At 33.7% G+C, this 18649-nt stretch overlaps 1 protein-coding gene across 1 annotated transcript in view; it reads right to left on the bottom strand.

Moving 5' to 3' along the window:
* Window positions 1-504: 504 nt before the first annotated feature.
* The window catches only part of LOC137621924 (M protein, serotype 2.1-like), a 33744-nt gene continuing 15599 nt past the window's right edge, over window positions 505-18649 (bottom strand). The window contains exon 2 of the mRNA XM_068352426.1: window positions 505-945. Within this exon, the coding sequence (XP_068208527.1) occupies window positions 505-945 (441 nt within the window). The remainder of the gene's footprint in view (window positions 946-18649) is intronic.

Below are 18649 nucleotides of genomic sequence, written 5' to 3'. Positions count from 1 at the left end.
ACATTTAACACTATGTTTCTGCGAGAGTCGTTCAAAATATTCGGAAGTATCCACTGGGGAGTTTGGAACAAACCAAACCGGTAACCAAAAATCACCATGGTCATAAAAAACGAAGCCATTATCGAGGGCGTACTGACGACTCTTTACAAGGAATTCGTAGTATTCCAATTCCCATTGACGTCTGCGCTGATTTCCTGAATCTGCCCGTTTTGACTCCAGTCCCCAGTGCTTAGCTTCTCTTGACTTCAGTTTTGCTTCTCTTTGCCGGAGCCTTTCTTCTTTTTCATCGAGAAGGACTTGTCGGAAGTCCACATTTTTCATCTTCTCAAGTAATTGGTTGATTACCGTTTGATTTTTCTCAATTTGAAGACCTTGAGAGTTTATAGTCCCCTGTAATGCCTCCACTTGACCGTTCTTCTCTAACAGTTTCCTTTCGAGGCTTTCCAACCTCCTGGTCGTCTCTTTGCTGAGTTGAGGATTCCTCACCTCCTGTTTCTGATCCAGTTAGGCGATCTTTTCCTTCAGGACTCCAATCCAATTTCGAGAAAGTTCTAGTTGTTTCCTCGCTATCGCCAGTTTTTGCTGTGTTTTTTCAAGTTCTTCTAGGAGAAGATTTCGTTTATGATGCATCAGCTCCTTGTGGAGTTCCAGTGGTTGTTCATAGTTTTCGTCGTCCTTCTTTTTCTTGTTCTTCTGTTCTATAGCCATTCGGACTAGTCTCCCAGAATCATCACGAATGTTTTTTTCATCCTCGGTGTGGGTAATTTTTTTCTTTTCTAACTGCGCCTCCAGTTGCCGAATCCTCTGCTGGAGGGCGACTTCCTTTTCCTTGCTTTGCGCGATTTCCTTCAAAAGTTCTTGGTTCCTCACATCGACGTCCTTAACTAACTTCAAGTGATACTCCTCAGCCTTCCTGGACAACGATTGCTTCTTGGCATATCTTGCCTAAATTCCTCCGAAAAACAATAACATATAAACAATATTTTTTGATACTATAGATACAGGTGAAAATATAAAAGCCATTTTTAACTTTTCCGAGTTCTGTTGCAGCATTGAAATGAGAAAAGAAAAAGACCATATCGGAGCCTGGAGACGTTTTGAAGACCTTGGAGACGCTTTTGCATTAGTTCTAATCTCGGAATCTCCACTGGGCATATTGGTTTTGGCTAATTTTTCATGGCCGGACGCCTTTCCTGCCACTTTTGGAAGATCTTGGACACACACACACACACGCACACATTGTGTGTGTATATATATATATATATATATATATATATATATATATATATATATATATATATATATATAATGTGTGTGTGTGTGTGTGTGTTTCTGTGTGTGTGTCCAAGATCTTCCAAAAACGTCTCCAGGAATCGATAGCCTTTCCAAAAGCGTCTCCAAGAATTTCAAAACGTCTCCAGGATGATCTTGAAGAACTTTTTGGACACATACATACATACATACATACATACATACATACATACACACACACATTATGTGTGTGTGTGTTTTAAGCCTAAACATGTAAATCGGCTACTTAATAAATGTTGATAGTTAAATAAAAATTGATTTGGTAAAATGGAAAATAAAAGAAAATTATCCTGTTCAGTTGTCTAAACATAGCGGGGATCTGTGTGCAATTGTGTAGTGTTTAGTCGTTGCTTGTGTAAGTGTCTAGGTCTTTGTGCCATTTATAAAAAGAGAGCGGTAAACAATAAAATAGGCTCAAGGTTTCTATGAAAGAAAGATGTTGATTAATTAATGACTTGTAAACGTCAAAGTAAATCAACAGTAGCAGTGAAATGTTTGTATGTATATATATATATATATATATATATATATATATATATATATATATATGTATATGTATATATATACACGCACGCACACATATATATATATATATATATATATATATATATATATATATATATATATATATATATATATATATATGTTTTTTCAAAAAGGCCCATAAAAGAAACACAGGAAATATGAATAAATCACACTATATTTCGGTCAATAAACATCGACCCTCTTCAGGATGTAAAGTACAAGTGAGGCTTACAGTGGAGAGTGACGGTTTATATATGAAAGCAAAAGGGTGTGTTCAATTGTTCTATAGTTGTTATAATTGCTGGAAGGATTAGCCAAATTTAATTACATCCAGGTGCGTGTTCTTATTGTTGAGCCGCTTGGAGGAAGTCTTGACCTCTGATGCATGTCTGGTGGTCGGTCTCCGTGGATTATCTTCTTAATGATAGGGTTGAGAAGAGTATTGTCCACTGTGTCAGCTTTCCATTGGCCCCCACATAGGTTCATTGTGTTTGATTGATTTATGATGGCTGATTCCAGGATTTTCCTTCTGTACGGACAGGTACTCTTAAAAAGCAAAGACGACTCACTCCAGTTAATCTGGTGCCCTAAATCCCTAAGGTGAATGAAAATCCCCGAGTTTTCATACCCATATCTAACAGATCTTTTGTGTTCGGATAATCTTTGAGATAGCGAACGGCCAGTTTGCCCAACGTACACTTTTTCACAATCCCTACATGGTACTTTATAAACGCCGGATTCTATCTCTCTTTTATTTTGATAAACATTAATAAGGGCGCTTCCTATGGTCTTTGGATATGAAAAAACAAAGGGGTTCTCAGTTTTGATATGATTTGTTATATTTTTAATACCTTCTATATATGGGAGTTTTATCTTATTTTTAAAATCTCTTTGGTTAGTAACATCATGATCTTTATAATATATCGTGTTGGCTTTGTTGATGGCCTTTTCTATGACATACGTCGGGTAGAATAGCTGGGCGAGTTGTTTACGGATGATTTCAAATTCTTTATTTAGGTAGGCTGGGGAACAGATTCTCAAACCTCTAAGAAATAGATTGCAAGCTACTCCAATTTTTACAGAAATGTCGTGATAACTAAAGAAATGAATGTAGGAAATAGAGAAAGTTGGTTTTCTATACACAGTGAAATTATACCCCGTCGATTCCCTTATAATTAGTATGTCCAAAAAAGCTAATTTTCCATCTTTTTCCCATTCAGTTTTAAATTTTATGCTAGGGACTAGGGAATTTAGATTATTGAAAAATATATTGAAATCTCCCCAGCTATCATCCCAATATGTGAAAATGTCATCAACATAGCGTTGCCAAACCATGTTTGTAGGTTTAATTGTTGTTAAAATTTCTGTTTCAAAGTATTCCATGTAGAGGTTAGCTAAAATTGGAGATAACGGGCTGCCCATACTACAACCAAATTTCTGTTTGTAAAAATTTCCATTGAAAGAGAAAACGTTATTTGACACGCTTAGTTTAATTAACTTAATTGTTTTTTCAATACCGAGGGGGAAGTGATCTTCGTAAGGGATTAATTTTTCCCTCAAGAAACCTAATACGTCGTTGATCGGGACCTTTGTAAATAGGGATTCTACGTCAAGACTCAAGAGTTTTATATTGTTTACCGGGATATTTAATCTATTGAATTTCTGGATGAAGTCCTCTGCATGCTTAATATGAGCTGAAGAAAAGCTCCCTAGAAAGGGAGACAGCAAGTCTGCTAACCATTTTGATATATTATATATAAATGACCCTTTACATGAGACGATTGGGCGTAAGGGAATACCGTCCTTATGAGTTTTTGGGAGCCCGTAAAAATATGGCAACGAGGGGTTCATGACTTTGAATTTTTCTAAGACCTCGATGTCTTTTTTATTATTTCCGATTTTTCTTACGGATTTGAAAAACTCCGGAGCAACAGAGTTACGGGGATCTTTTGTTAGCTTTTCATATGTAGTGTCATCGTTTAAGAGTACCTGTCCGTACAGAAGGAAAATCCTGGAATCAGCCATCATAAATCAATCAAACACAATGAACCTATGTGGGGGCCAATGGAAAGCTGACACAGTGGACAATACTCTTCTCAACCCTATCATTAAGAAGATAATCCACGGAGACCGACCACCAGACATGCATCAGAGGTCAAGACTTCCTCCAAGCGGCTCAACAATAAGAACACGCACCTGGATGTAATTAAATTTGGCTAATCCTTCCAGCAATTATAACAACTATAGAACAATTGAACACACCCTTTTGCTTTCATATATAAACCGTCACTCTCCACTGTAAGCCTCACTTGTACTTTACATCCTGAAGAGGGTCGATGTTTATTGACCGAAATATAGTGTGATTTATTCATATTTCCTGTGTTTCTTTTATGGGCCTTTTTGAAAAAACATGTTAAACTGTTCGATTACAGTTATAAATAAGACATATATATATATATATATATATATATATATATATATATATATATATATATATATATATATTATGTGTGTGGGGGGTAGTAATTTTTACATTTTATTAATTTTGATGTATGAACACTATTAATTTTTAGATTATTCCTTCAAAAAGAGTTTTATTCACTCACTTTAACCTACCACAATTCATTGCTGAGCACTGCTAGTATTTTGTCAAAATACCCTTTAGCTTCAACCTGCTCCACTCTTATTAAAATGCACCATGACGAACTACTTCAAGTTTTATTTGTGTAAGTTTTACTAAGGTTAAAAATGCAAATATGTACTAATAATATCTGCTTCATTAAATCAAGCAATGCTTCAAAAATTGTAGGGAAATGGTATATAATTCTTGAGCAAAACCTTTCATGCAATATTTCAAAACTCGTAAGGAAATGGTATATAATTCTTGTGAAAAACCTTTCATACAATGTTTCAAAAATCGTAAGGAAATTATATATAATTCATGAGCAAATTCTTTCATGCAATGTTTCAAAAATTGTAGGGAAATGGTATATAATTCTTGAGCAAAACCTTTCATGTAAAGCTTAAAACATCGTAAGGAAATGGTATATAACTCTTGAGCAAAATCTTTCATACAATGTTTCAAAAATCGTAGGGAAATGGTATATAATTCTTGAGCAAATTCTTTCATGCAATATTTTAAAAATCGTAAGGAAATGGTATATAATTCTTGAGCAAGACCTTTCATGTAATGTTCCAAAAATGTCAACTAATTTTCATACCCTCTTTCATATTTCATCTGTTTTATTTTCATAATGGAGTTTAAAGGTAGAACGTCACCTATTTTAATTGTTATTTTGTTTTATTTTCTTAGGATAAAGATGATAGTCTTGTGCGAATGTGCACCCTGCAGACGACCTACAGCTACCGAGTAAGTACCAGGTACAATTGATTGTTTATTGCCTTTTGTAACTGTAAGTTTCACCTTTTGTGGGACATTCCCGTTAAAAAGTATGACCGTCACTGTCGTAAAAGTTATTATTAAAAAGCAAAGACATAACCTTTTCAATCTCTGCTGTTACTATTATACTTATTCCACTTCAGAATGTAAATTGTTTCAGATTCAACCAAAAAGTTAGGTTTTTCTTCGAGTTGGGCCAGTACCAAATAAATAATCGATTTACTAATTATTCTCAATGTTGTTCAGTCAAGTGACATATTGTATATACTCGTTTCGTTGTATTAACAATGCATCAATTAGGTTAACGCGTTTAGGTTAAACTCTGAGTCCTTTGTCATGCATTGAACTAGAAACGGATGCATTTGTTTTGTTGTTGTTGTTGTTGTTGTTGTTATAGCAGTACAGTGAAGGACTTAGGGATGCGCTGAATTCCCTGATGTTCCCTGTGTTTGGCCATTTAGTCATTATTAGACTACACTAAACATCGAGGATGCAATTTTTTTTTCTGATATCCTATAGGAGTGATTTTATGATTGCCATTGGGCGCTGGGGATGAGGTTCATCTTGGTAAAGGATAATTGTTGCATTCATTTCTGTTATTCTTCTCTGCAACCTGCCAACTCCCCCCCCCCCCCACTTGTCGTAAAAAGGACTTATTGCTGATATATATTGTATTTACACACATATTTACTCACACACATTTATATATATATATATATATATATATATATATATATATATATATATATATAGATATAGATATAGATATTTATGTATATGTGTGTGTATGTCTGTGTGTATAATCTGTTTGCGTCTGTGCATGTGTATGTGAATCATTATATATATGTATATATATATATATATATATATATATATATATATATATATATATATATATATATATATATGTGTGTGTGTGTGTGTGTGTGTGTATTGAAAAGACGGTTCCAAAGAAGCGTATAACTGCAATTATTTGTTGCATTTATTGCATTTGCTGATTTATAGTTGAAAGTCAGTGGCGAATACTTCCACAACATTACCTTCATACCATTCACAAAAGGATAATGAGTATTGTGTAGTCACCTCCATAAGTGCACTTTGCTAATGAATTCGTCTTTTATCGCTAGTTTGTTTACATGTTGTTAAGGCCCTTCCATTTTAACACCTCTATTCCCCTGTAGTTTGTTATTTATCCATGAAGACATGTATGTGTTGTGTTTATAGCCTACGAGAAAGCTTTTGATTCTGTCAAAACTTCAGCAGTAATGAATACCTCTCAAACACAAGAAATAGATGAATCTTATGTTAAAACACTGTCTTTGGACTCACTGTATTTTATTATATCTATTTAGATATACACGTTTTTACTATTTCATCCCTAGAATCTCCATTTACTTTACATACTTATTGAAATTCACCTCTCAATTCCACCTCATCCTTTTAATCGTAGAGAATAACCCGGAAAGAGAAGTGAGCTCACTAAATCTTTCACATCTAGATTTTATTGTATGGAAGTGTTGCGATTTGTATTAAAGGTTAAAATGATACTAAATGGTGTGAGTATACAGATATGATTGAATGATTTTCGTTATATAGCGCTGAATGGCCTTTGATGCCCCAGTGCTTGGCTTAATGCCTAAATCCTATATTCAATTCAATTCAATTCATTAAATCTTTCTTTGTAACTTACACGTCCAAAGACACCTTTTTTTATCCCTCCCTCTCCAATCCTCTCCACCAACTTCCCTGTTGGTTCACCTGTTCTGTGACACTTCTTTTCTCATGCTACCATCATCATCTTTGGTATCTGTGTGAGTTATCTCTGTATACGTTAGTTGATATTGATTGATTTGTGAGCGAAAAGGACAGGATTTTTAGCTCTTGCCTCATATTTAGTAAACATTTTGGTGGGAAATTAAATATGTGTTGGATTATCTAATTCAAAATTCTTATGATTTATACAGTTAAATAGATAAAAAAAATACTGATTTTATTAAATGGGTGAAAACTTTGTTAGAAGAGTGTCTCCATCTATTTTCTCATTTCGGTTTCAAGGTTTTTTTTATCCAGTTTTAAAGAATATCATAATTGGACATTTTTTCCTTTATTTTCTGTTTATCATGAAATTCATAATGATGAAAATTCCATGAAATGAGCGTAGAAATCGGGGTGACCAAAAAGAAATTTGCATTTTGATAAAGAAAACTCTAAAATTTTGATTTAAAGGTTTATTTAACATTATTAAGAACCGTGGAACTGCCGTCCACTTAGAATCATTAATGGAAATGCTAGAATGCTGAAAGTCATTTTACATTAAAGGATTTGGGAAAACTGGCTTAGTTTATCTAATGACTTAAATCATTATGTTTGCAAATGATTTAGCAACGTTCCGTTAATGAGGCGAAGTATTATTATCATTATTATTATTATTATTATTATTATTATTATTATTATTATTATTATTATTATTATTATTATTATTATCAGCTAAGCTACAACCCTAGTCGGAAAAGGATGTTACAAGCCAAAAGGACTTCAACGGGGAGAACTGCCCAACACGGAAACGAAATAGAGAGATAACAAATATGCCATATTTGAAAAATTATTATGAAAAATTATATGATAATTTAATATCAGTAACAACTGTGAAATAGATCAGTCGAATATAAATTATGAAACAACATTTTTGTCAACCAGTTCATGAGGTTGCAGCAAGTTTCAACTTCTTAAGTTCCAATGATTCAACCATCAGATTAGGAAGAGCATTCCACAGCCTGGTCACAGCAGGAATAAAAGTTCTAGATTAATGTGTTGTATTAATCCTTATGATGGAGAAGGATAGATTAGTGTATTAATTTCCTTGCAACTTGAACAAGTGATAAATTCAGTATCAGATTAGCTTCCTCTCATTACAATTGCGCGTTCATTCCAAATATTATTTACTTTTCATATGATTCGAGTTTGTCATTCCATAAACTTTTCTATTCTATTATAATAGATTTAGATTATATAAATATTTTCCTCCATTGATGTTTCCGTTCCATCATCTTATTTCTGTACATCAATGTACATCATAATTAATATTCGGTGGAAAAAAAAATTAAATTTTTAATTCAATTAATGTTTCATATGATACAAGTTTGTCATTTCACTGATGTTTCTATGCCATGATGATAGGTTTAGATTACATAAATAATTTTCTCCATTGATGTTGCTGCTTCATCATCTCTACATCAATGTAGCCTACATCAAAATTAACATTCGTTGAAAGTATTTTAATTCTTAATTCAATTTATGTAATCATTCCCTTATCCTCAATGCTCACATTTCATGATTTTTTTCTTTTATTTTCGAGAGCTGTATCAATGCTATCAGTAATTTGCCTTTTCAACTTTCAATTGATTTTTCATTTCAATGTAATATATCTGATTCCATCGTTATAATAATTCCATTTTCACATGTAAAATAATCTTAATTTTCATATTCCTCTTTCATTCCACTCCATTGTCACTTTATACTTCCCTTCCTTTAATTTATAACCTGCTATGCATGTTAAAATGAGCGAAGAAAATTTTTTCGTGTAATTCATCATGCCAACCCAGGTTTTTTCTTTGGCCTCCCATTAATCTCCCAATGGAACTTTGGGAATAATCAGTAATTCCTTAAAAAATGCTAATTGTGAAGAAACGCCATTTAATCTCCTTTTTGCTGACTATTGGATTCTGCTCGTGTCATCTCAAAGAAACGTTTTTGAATCTCGAAACCCTTAGATTTCTTTCAAAACTGTCTCATACTCCAACTTTATTTCTTATAAGAACTTCACCAGGCTTCTCTCTCTCTCTCTCTCTCTCTCTCTCTCTCTCTCTCTCTCTCTCTCTCTCTCTCTCTCTCTCTCTCTCTCTCACACATATATATATATATATATAATATATATATATATATAATATATATACATATATATATATATATATATATATATATATATATATATATATATATATATATATATATATATAATACACTAACATAAAAAGATATATCTTCCCCTTTAAGAAACAGTTGTAGTTTACTACAGTAGAAAAATCATACAGTTCTTATAAGAACTTCATTAGGCTTCGTCTCTCTCTCTCTCTCTCTCTCTCTCTCTCTCTCTCTCTCTCTCTCTCTCTCTCTCTCTCTCTCTCTTTGAGAAATTCTTTAGCATTTTGGACCCAACGTAATTAAGCATTGAAGTCAGTGGTGTTGTTACCTCGTATGACAAATCTGAATTTGTCAATGCTGATGTTGGTGCAGATATAGTTACAGTATATGGTACTTTGATCAATGAACAGGAAATGCTGTTCAATCTGGGAATGTCTGCTGTGTAAGCGATTGCTTTGGCAGGGAAGTTGGGGCAGCCTCCTTAATTGCAGGGGAGTTGGTTCTTGGTGACTTACGTCTTTAGTAAAAGTTTTTCAGTTCAAGACTTTTGCCGTTTGTCCATGCAAAGTGTTGGAAGAACTTGCCGTGCTATTTTCCCTGTTGGAGCCCTTGGGCTTATAGCATGCTGCTTTTCCAACCAGGGTTGTAGCGTAACAAATAATAATAATAATAACTAGAGGGGCACTCATCAAAGGCAGATCTCTGCCGCAGTAGCTAATTTCTCGACCATTTTCTTGACCTTGACCTTGATCTTTAACCTTAACGTGCATTAATAGGCGTGGATTTTCATACATGAAAATATGAACCAAGTTTAAAGTCTCTGTAACAAGGATGTCGAAACTTATGGCTGATTACGAGATGTGGACGTTTTGCTCGCCCGTGACCTTGACCTTTGATCTTCCAAAATAATGATTTCCGGGTTTTTACAAAACAGTTAATCCCTGAAAGTTTCAATACGATTAAAATTGTGGCCAGGAAGCTGTTTACAAACAAACACACACACAAACAGGTGGTAAAATATAACCTCCTTCCAACTTCGTTGGTGGATATAATAATAATATTAGTATAGACACTCTTCTAGAGTTATGGTAGTGAGAATCAAGATCTACATTTAGACTTTGGTGAGAATACCGCAGCTGGGCTTTAGGAATTCTCAGTTCCATTGATAGACTGGTAAATGTATTACAAATGTTCGTCTTGCTTTTTCTCTGCAGGGAAATATCTTTTTCTTCAATACCAACGTTAGTGTTATTGAAGATTCTTCTCACTTCATTAGTCTTTTAATATTTTTTTCTTAACTTGAAAAATTAGAGACGTTATCCGTTTGATTTATATAAACTTCTATTTTGGGACCTAATTGGATAACGTCATTTGATGTATCGTGGGATGAAATATCCACCCAGAGGGATAAAAAGATAGTTAACATACCTTCCTTGGTAGAAGATAAAGGATAGATATTACTGCACTTGGAAGACACGGTGATATAATTCCTTATATTTGGAAGACAAAGGCCAAGGATATTTCCCCATTAGAGAAGACAAAAAGTACTGGATATCTTTCTGTATATCAAAGTAGATCGTTATGATATCTTTCTTAAAAGAGACACAAATTAGTAGTATTTTTCACCGAACGGGAAGGCTAAGGAATAGAGTTACAGTCCCAAATCAAACCATTGTTCTCTATTCTTGCGTAGTGCCATAGCCTGTGTATCATGTTTTTCCATTATCTTGCGTTAGAGTTCTCTCGCTTGAGGGTACACTCGGGCACAATAGTCTATCTATTTTCTTATTCCCTTTCCTTAATGGGCCATTTCGCTGTTGAAGCTTTTAGGCTTATAGCATCCTGCTTTTCAAAGTAGGGTTATAGCTTAGCTAGTAATGATAGTATTAATAACTGGGAATAAAAGGAATAGAATATTCACGCAGGTGCGTACACAGATATTAAGGATATGTTCCCATGTGTAAAAAAACAAATGATTTTGATATCCCCCATTTGGGATGGCAATTATGATATAAATCGCGCCATTCTGTTCCTCTTTTTTGGTTGGAAAATAAAAAGGTAATTTTTGGAATCAGATCTTTTGTTCCCAAAGTAATTACGAGAGGTTCTTTTGTGTTCTCATAACGCTCTGGAGGTTCCTTGTCCTTAGATCTGCTTATGGTCTAGTGAAAGCTTATTGTTTAGGATGTAGTTGGTTATAGTGTAAGCTGTGTTATTTCCGGAACAGAAAGGAGGTGAAAAATCCCTCTAGAACTGGACCATAACCAGAGGTTTATTTTTCAGTAAACGTCGGTAATTTATTTACTATTTAAAGATCGATTTTCACACATACTCACACACACACACACACACACACACACATATATATATATATATATATATATATATATATATATATATATATATATATATATATATATATATGTGTGTTTGTTTGTGTGTGTGTATGTGTGTAGGTAGCTATTAAGGCATTGTGCCAATAGGGAAGTTCACCTCATCAGGCTAAAAGTTCCCGGTTCGATGCTTGACCTTAGTAATGAATTATATATCTAGTAGTTAATCCACTGTAGACGGTCGCAGCCGGTGTAAAGGAGACTTCCTGAGACATCCGAGAATACGACTCCTACACCGTATCTTCTTAGTGGGAGTAACTCCAATCACATTTTCAAGATAACGGTTTTAAACATTCACTTGGGACGAGGATGTTAGCCATATGCCTTACTCCACCCTGGCTGTGACCCAGTACTTGTAGGGAAGTAACTGGTAGCTAGTTTAATGCTTAAGGGTTGTGGTGGGCTGTTGGTAACGTCCTTGCCTGGGGATTGCCAGACAGGGGTTCGAGTCCTGCTCAAACTCGTTAGTTCCTTTGGTCGCTGCAACCTCACCATCCTTGTGAGCTAAGGATGTGAGTTTAGGGGAGCTTATAGGTCATCAGCAGCCATTGCCTAGCCCTTCTTGATCCTAGCTTGGGTGGAGAGGGAGCTTGGCCGCTGATCATATGTAAATCTCTCGGGGCATTGCCCTGCTTGATAGGGAAATATCACTGCTCCCTGCCTCTGCCATTCATGATCAGCCTTTAAACCTTTACGTCGTTTGAGTCTGGTTTAACTACGGAGTCGCTGTAATCTTCCATAACAATAATTACTCCACACATCTACACAGTAGTCTCATCAGTAAACGTCGAACACCCCATTCAGGGATGTCAGTGCTCTTCCTTCTCCATACAACTCAAATGGCTATCACACCTTTCATAGGCCCACCTCTCGTACCTGATATCAATATTTTTTAATTAATCTGATGTCGGTCATTCTTTCCACGTGACTGAACCACCGCAAAGTGCTGATCAATCATTTCACGAATGCTAGTCTGTTTACCACTTATTCTGCATATCTCCCCCCCCCCCCCTTTCTCGCCCCATCAATTCTCTTCAAATATATTTTTAACCTTTTGAACGTTTTTTTTTTTATTTACTCTCGAATTTCATATTTGAATTCCATAAACGCGAGTTGGTTTAACAATACCTTTGTACATTTCCACTTTCTCACCTTGGTATGCACACATAGCTGGGGCAGATAGATAGATAGGAAAATTATCTACTTACATTGTAATTCCTGTATATTTCAATTGTCGTATCTCGTATAATAACTTGCCTAAACTCACTCACGATAAGTGTCTAAGCGGATAGGAGGTGTTCAAAATATCTTTATCATATTATCATTAATATGCTACTTTTTGGAATGGATCTTTGTTTGCATTAGACCGGCTTAAACCAACAACCAATCACATCATTGACTACCAACTAAATTTGTGTCAATATATCCCTATTTTAACTTATGTTAATTTCTGGCTCCACAATGCTGAAAAACACTGCATGACCAACAAGTATTTCCTTCATGTATAGTATTTAATCCTTAGAGGAAACATTATTCTTACATAGTTTAAACATAAATAATTGGGAAATCATATGACGCGTAACCCTCTGTAATTCCCAAATCCTCACTATCATAACACTCTGGAAACAATAAAGTCTTCAAGTTCTGGAAGTAAAAAAAAAAAAAAAAAAAAAAAAAAAAAAAAAAAAAAAAAAAAAAAAAAAAAAATCCGGGAGATAGAAATTTGCACCGACTTACCATTTCTGAGAACCATGGGTCCGAAGAATCTTAATGAGCTGCCAAGGGATTCCTCTCATTATCACGTACTCTTGGTCTCTCCTCTCTCTCCCCCCCCCCCTTTGGTCTCCCAATTCCCTCCCCCTCCCTCCCTCTCCTACTCCCTCTCCCTCTCTCCCTACCGCTAACAATCTTTAAGATGGGATACTTGATTGACGGTTAAAATTTACTTTTTTCATATAATTTGTTTTTGTAAGAATTATCTTATTGATTTTTTTAGGGGATAAGAGAAATTATTTAGGATACAGGAAAGTATTCTGTTGAATTAATCCTTACACATTAAGATTGATTCTCAGAATTAATTCTTGATTCTTGATTCTCAAAATTAATACTTACATATTAGGAGTGATTTTTAGAATCGATCCTCAAATTCTAGGATTGATTCTTGATTCTCAAAATCAATCCTTAAATATTAGGATTGATTCTTAGAATCCATCCTTACATATTAGGATGGATTCTTAGAATCCATCCTTCCATATTAAGATTGATTCTTAGAACTAATCCTTAAATATTAGAATTGATTCTTAGACTTAATCCTTACATATTAGTGTTGATTTTCAAAATCAATCCTTAGATATTAGGATTTATTCTTAGAATCCTTACCTATTGGAATTGATTCCAAATAGTCTAAATATATCGTCATCATGGCCACTTATTCAGACACGAAATAAAAAAGAAAATGTGAAATTAAATAGTGGATTACAAGGCTTTCCTTGGAGTTTATCGTACTAGTATTTCTCATCAGAAAAAAAAGTTTTCTTAAAATATTTTATTTTGATTGTTTAATACTTCTCTTGAAGTTTATTTCTTTCCTTGTTTCCTATCCTAACTGGGCCGTTTTTCCCTGTCGGTGTCCCTGGGCTTATAACATGTTGCTTTTCCAACTAGGTGTTATAGCTTAGCTTATACAATAATAATGATAGTAATAATAATAATAATAATAATAATAATAATAATAATAATAATAATAATAATAATAATAATAATGTAAATAAGTCTGTTGCAACAGTTACGAGTTATAAGAAGAGATAATGATATGATCACTTTAAGGGTTTTAATTCTTTTAATTCTTCAATTCAATTTCAATTTCTTTCTCTACTAAACTTTAATTTGACAACATTTAACATTATTACCTATTAAATACTGTATTGAAAAACCCATCAATATATTTAAACATTGAAATCTCTCACATTTTTTGGTAGGGGAAAAATTTTGAGAGAAAAAGGATTAACTTCCCTGTAATTAAAGAGAAAATATATGTAGAACTTTTCTTTATAATTTAAAATTTTAGAGACTAGAAATAATCGGCTTAATCGTTTATCGTGTTTCCTTTCCTGTTAGGAATTGTTTCCTCTATTAAATATCCAAAGTAGGTATATATATATATATTAGTATCCGGAAGTCAGCATAATATTCTTAAAGTAAATATTTTGTATAAAAAAGACATATTCTTTTTAGAACATATCTTTTAACTTCAATGAAAAATGTCAAAAAATATTGTTTTAAATTTGAAGTATTAGACGTTGTAATTTTGAATTTGGTTTTCCTGATTTTACTTGAAACTTATTAACTTAAGCTGTCTTTAGTTAAAGAATTGTTGTTAATCTCCTTTTCTCTTTATAATCTTTAAAATCTATGTAATATACAACGTATGTAGCTGTATTTTTAATGCCCAAGATTATTGGACATGGCATGGTGCTTTATTCAAGTTAAAATACAAAGCATTCATAGATTGGTATGGGATTTGTTGATCATACAGATATAGAAAAAGGTCGGTTTTTGTATTTATTATAACTATAGCTGGATAAGTTTAAATTCTCTCTTTAATAAAAGTAATAATCTCCTTAATATCCGGCAGAAAAAAATTATATTTGTCATATTTTTCTCTTTGAATTCATTTTAATGCCTGTTTTAATTTTGAAAATTGTGATGTGTTATTTCCACGACATATTTATTTTGAAATTAAATTTTGTTTATCGAGAATAATTTGAATACTGGTTTTGATTAACAAAATATAACATTATTAATTATTTGTCCATGACCTACCAATGTCTAATCTAATGTAGTTCCTATTTACGATTGATCCCAGATACCGGATTTGATAAAGACAACCAGTCTGTTATAAAGAAGGAGCCTTTAAGTAGGCCTATCAGCATGTTTATCCTTCTGGTCGTGCATGAAGAAACTTATGCCGGGCAAAAACATGACCTGTATTTGTTTTCTTCACATTATCTTTTATATATATATATATATATATATATATATATATATATATATATATATATATATATATATATATATATATATATATATATATATATATTGGTTTTCTTGTTTCATCTTTATCCGTTGTTCTATCTCCGATTTACATCTGAATGATACTCAAACTCTATACTCAATTTTTCAATGAGTCACATTTGCACTGAATCACAGCGGTGCCCTTTTACCTCGGGAAAGTTTCTTTCTAGCTGATTGGCTAGAATGATTTTGTCCAACCAATCAAATAGGAGGAAACATTTCCGAGCTAAATGGGCATCCCTGCGAGTCGGTGCAAATACACCTCGTTAAAAAAATTTAATATAGGTTTAGACACACGTCCCCCCCCCCCCCGTATAAATAAAATTCTAGTTAAATTAACATCTTTGTGTGTTAAATATCACCACTTCTTCTTCTTTGTCTGCATCTTTTCCCGCTTTTATGTGGGTTCGATGTTTCTGGCCAGTGTTCTCCATCTACATCTAACCCACACTTCATCACCGGTTAATCTCACAATCTCCACTGGCCATATTGGTTTTTGGCTAGTGTTGAATATCACCACAGAGTTTGCATTTTAACTCATCACCAGTTACTTTTTTTTTTATAAGTGGAGTATTTTTTCCTCAAAGATCACCCGGTATTCTGCATATTAGATAATTTTCAATGTTTGGCCAAGTTTTTATTTTCCTTAAGAGTATATTTACTTTTACCTACGGGTGGTCTCACGATTTTACTGTTGGCTTCATTAATTCCGATACACTTATTGGAAAGCTAAGGAGGCGTCAGTGTACCTGAATTAACGAAGCCAACTGTACCTAGGTTGTTATAGAAGTGACGGAAGGTTTTGATTACGGGACGCTTTTTGTCCTTGTTGTTGTTGTTGTTGTTGTTGTTGTTGTTGTTGTTGTTGTTGTTGTTCTTCTTCTTCTTCTTCTTCTTCTTCTTTGATAGAATTAATTATACAACAATCTGTGCCTGGACTCTGAAACGAAATCTAACTAAAATTGGTTTTTGTGACTTTTAATTTGTGGTTAACTTTAGGAGAAATATAATTAGACTTCTGGGGAGAAGGGACAGGAAAATAATTCTACCTTACGGAAATCTTGATGTCACCGGGCGCTCCTATTAGAAATTTTTTTTTTAATCCTTAATGTATGGACATTCTGTTCTCTGGTGAATTACTGTGTAATTGTATGCCATTTAAGGTTGATAATATTCATAACTTTTAGTTATGAGTATTTTGATCATTGAAGAAGCGGTAATATTTTGGTCCTCGTCTAAGCGTTTAGAGATTATCTTGAGGACATATTAATGGATTAATGATCATATTCGTCGCCATCACTGAATAGTTTGTTGTCCCCATCAACATTCATTTCAGGATTCAACGCCATCGGAATCGTCTCCAACGTTGCTCTGAATATTATTGTATTCCAAGACATCATATTATATTTTGCCAGACCTATTTCTTAATTCCGTTATTATTTCAACTATCTCTTATGACACATTTGTAATAATTCAATTTTCACAGCTTATTTAAGTATGTAATTACCGAGACTAAAATCTGAACTACTAGCATCTCGATGTATTGCAATTTTTCTCGTGGGATTCCTACTGATTTTTCTGCAATACGAAATAGAAAGAAAAGTCATTCTCCGGCGCCCCGCTAAGTTTCGAACCTTGGTTAGATTTTGGAGTTGAATAAGTTCAAATATGTACGTCATTACCTTTTTCCCTTCATTCCTTTTATAATTCATTAAAAACAAAAAGAATTTTAATATAATACTGTTACGACAGTAGACATTTTTATAGGAGGAACTATGTAAAATATTAATTACAGCATATTTGAATTGAAGAATTACATCGTCATCAGTCAAATGGCATTACCTTAACCACTGTCGTAAAGTGGTAACGTATTCGGATGGCAGCAGATCGATCCCAGCCTTGGACCGTGAGTGTATGCTGTTTACTGGGGAGGTCACTGCTGTGGTTGAGCACCACAGCTCTTGCTAGGCTGGCGTTCTGGTGAGCATCTATTTTAATGATTCTGGAATTGGAACCAGACACCTTTACCTTGATGTTCAGTGTTGCAATATATTTTCTCTAAATCTTATCCTGAAATTAACTTTTTACTTGTTCTCCTTTTCGTCTTTCACTTGCCTCTAACTGCAGAAATATGAATCTTCTCTTCCACGGATTTTTACTCGCTTTTATTTGCACATTCTTTGCACTGCCTCATCCATACTCAATACCCAAGTTTGCAACTTTGTTCCTGCATCAAAAATATTCCAATTATGAATTAATTTCTCGTTTAATGGAAATTAAAAACTTTCTACATCAGTTATAATAGGATTAAAGAAAAATATTTGGTTACTTACTCTGTGTCCCTGCTGTTGTTTCTTTTACTTGAAATCTGATATTACCTCCTTCATTCCTTTATGCCAAAAGCTGTTGTATGACATTAATTGAAACCGTGAAATAATGGATAGATTTAATACCTTGACTGTTTCTGGCTATGAAAATCAGAGAGAGAGAGAGAGAGAGAGAGAGAGAGAGAGAGAGAGAGAGAGAGAGAGAGAGAGAGAGAGAGAGAGAGAGAGATTGAAGATACCCAGAAGAAACAAAGGAAGGATTAAGAATAATCATCATGGAATGAGAGATAACAGGACGAAAAGTTGAAAGAATCGGAAGAGATTAAATAGAAATTGTCAGATGGCGAATTTATATAAAGAAAATGAGAAGAAAAGTCAACTTCCTGTGTCGACAAAGATTTTATTGTTTAATCTTTCTTGAGTTAAGACTCAAGGTAATCCTTTTGTTATTGCTTACAAGAAACTGTAATAATGAAGAGCTCCCGGGCGTGAAATTAATGTAGTAATGAGGGATATATATTTTCCATCGCTTACCAAGTATTAACTACTTTTATTCCTCTCTGATAATATCCCCGTTTATCTTTGTCTTGTTTCTTATTTATTCTTTTCTGTTTGTTACATTTTCTTCTTTTGTGCTGTCTTATTTTTTCAGTTTTGATTGATTGATTGATTGACATCGAAAGTCATTTTCGTCGCTT

The sequence above is a fragment of the Palaemon carinicauda genome, chromosome 28 (genome assembly GCF_036898095.1).
Source record: "Palaemon carinicauda isolate YSFRI2023 chromosome 28, ASM3689809v2, whole genome shotgun sequence".
NCBI lineage: Eukaryota > Metazoa > Arthropoda > Malacostraca > Decapoda > Palaemonidae > Palaemon > Palaemon carinicauda.
Note: the sequence above shows the minus strand (reverse complement) of the source record. Positions and strands in the feature narration are given on the sequence as shown.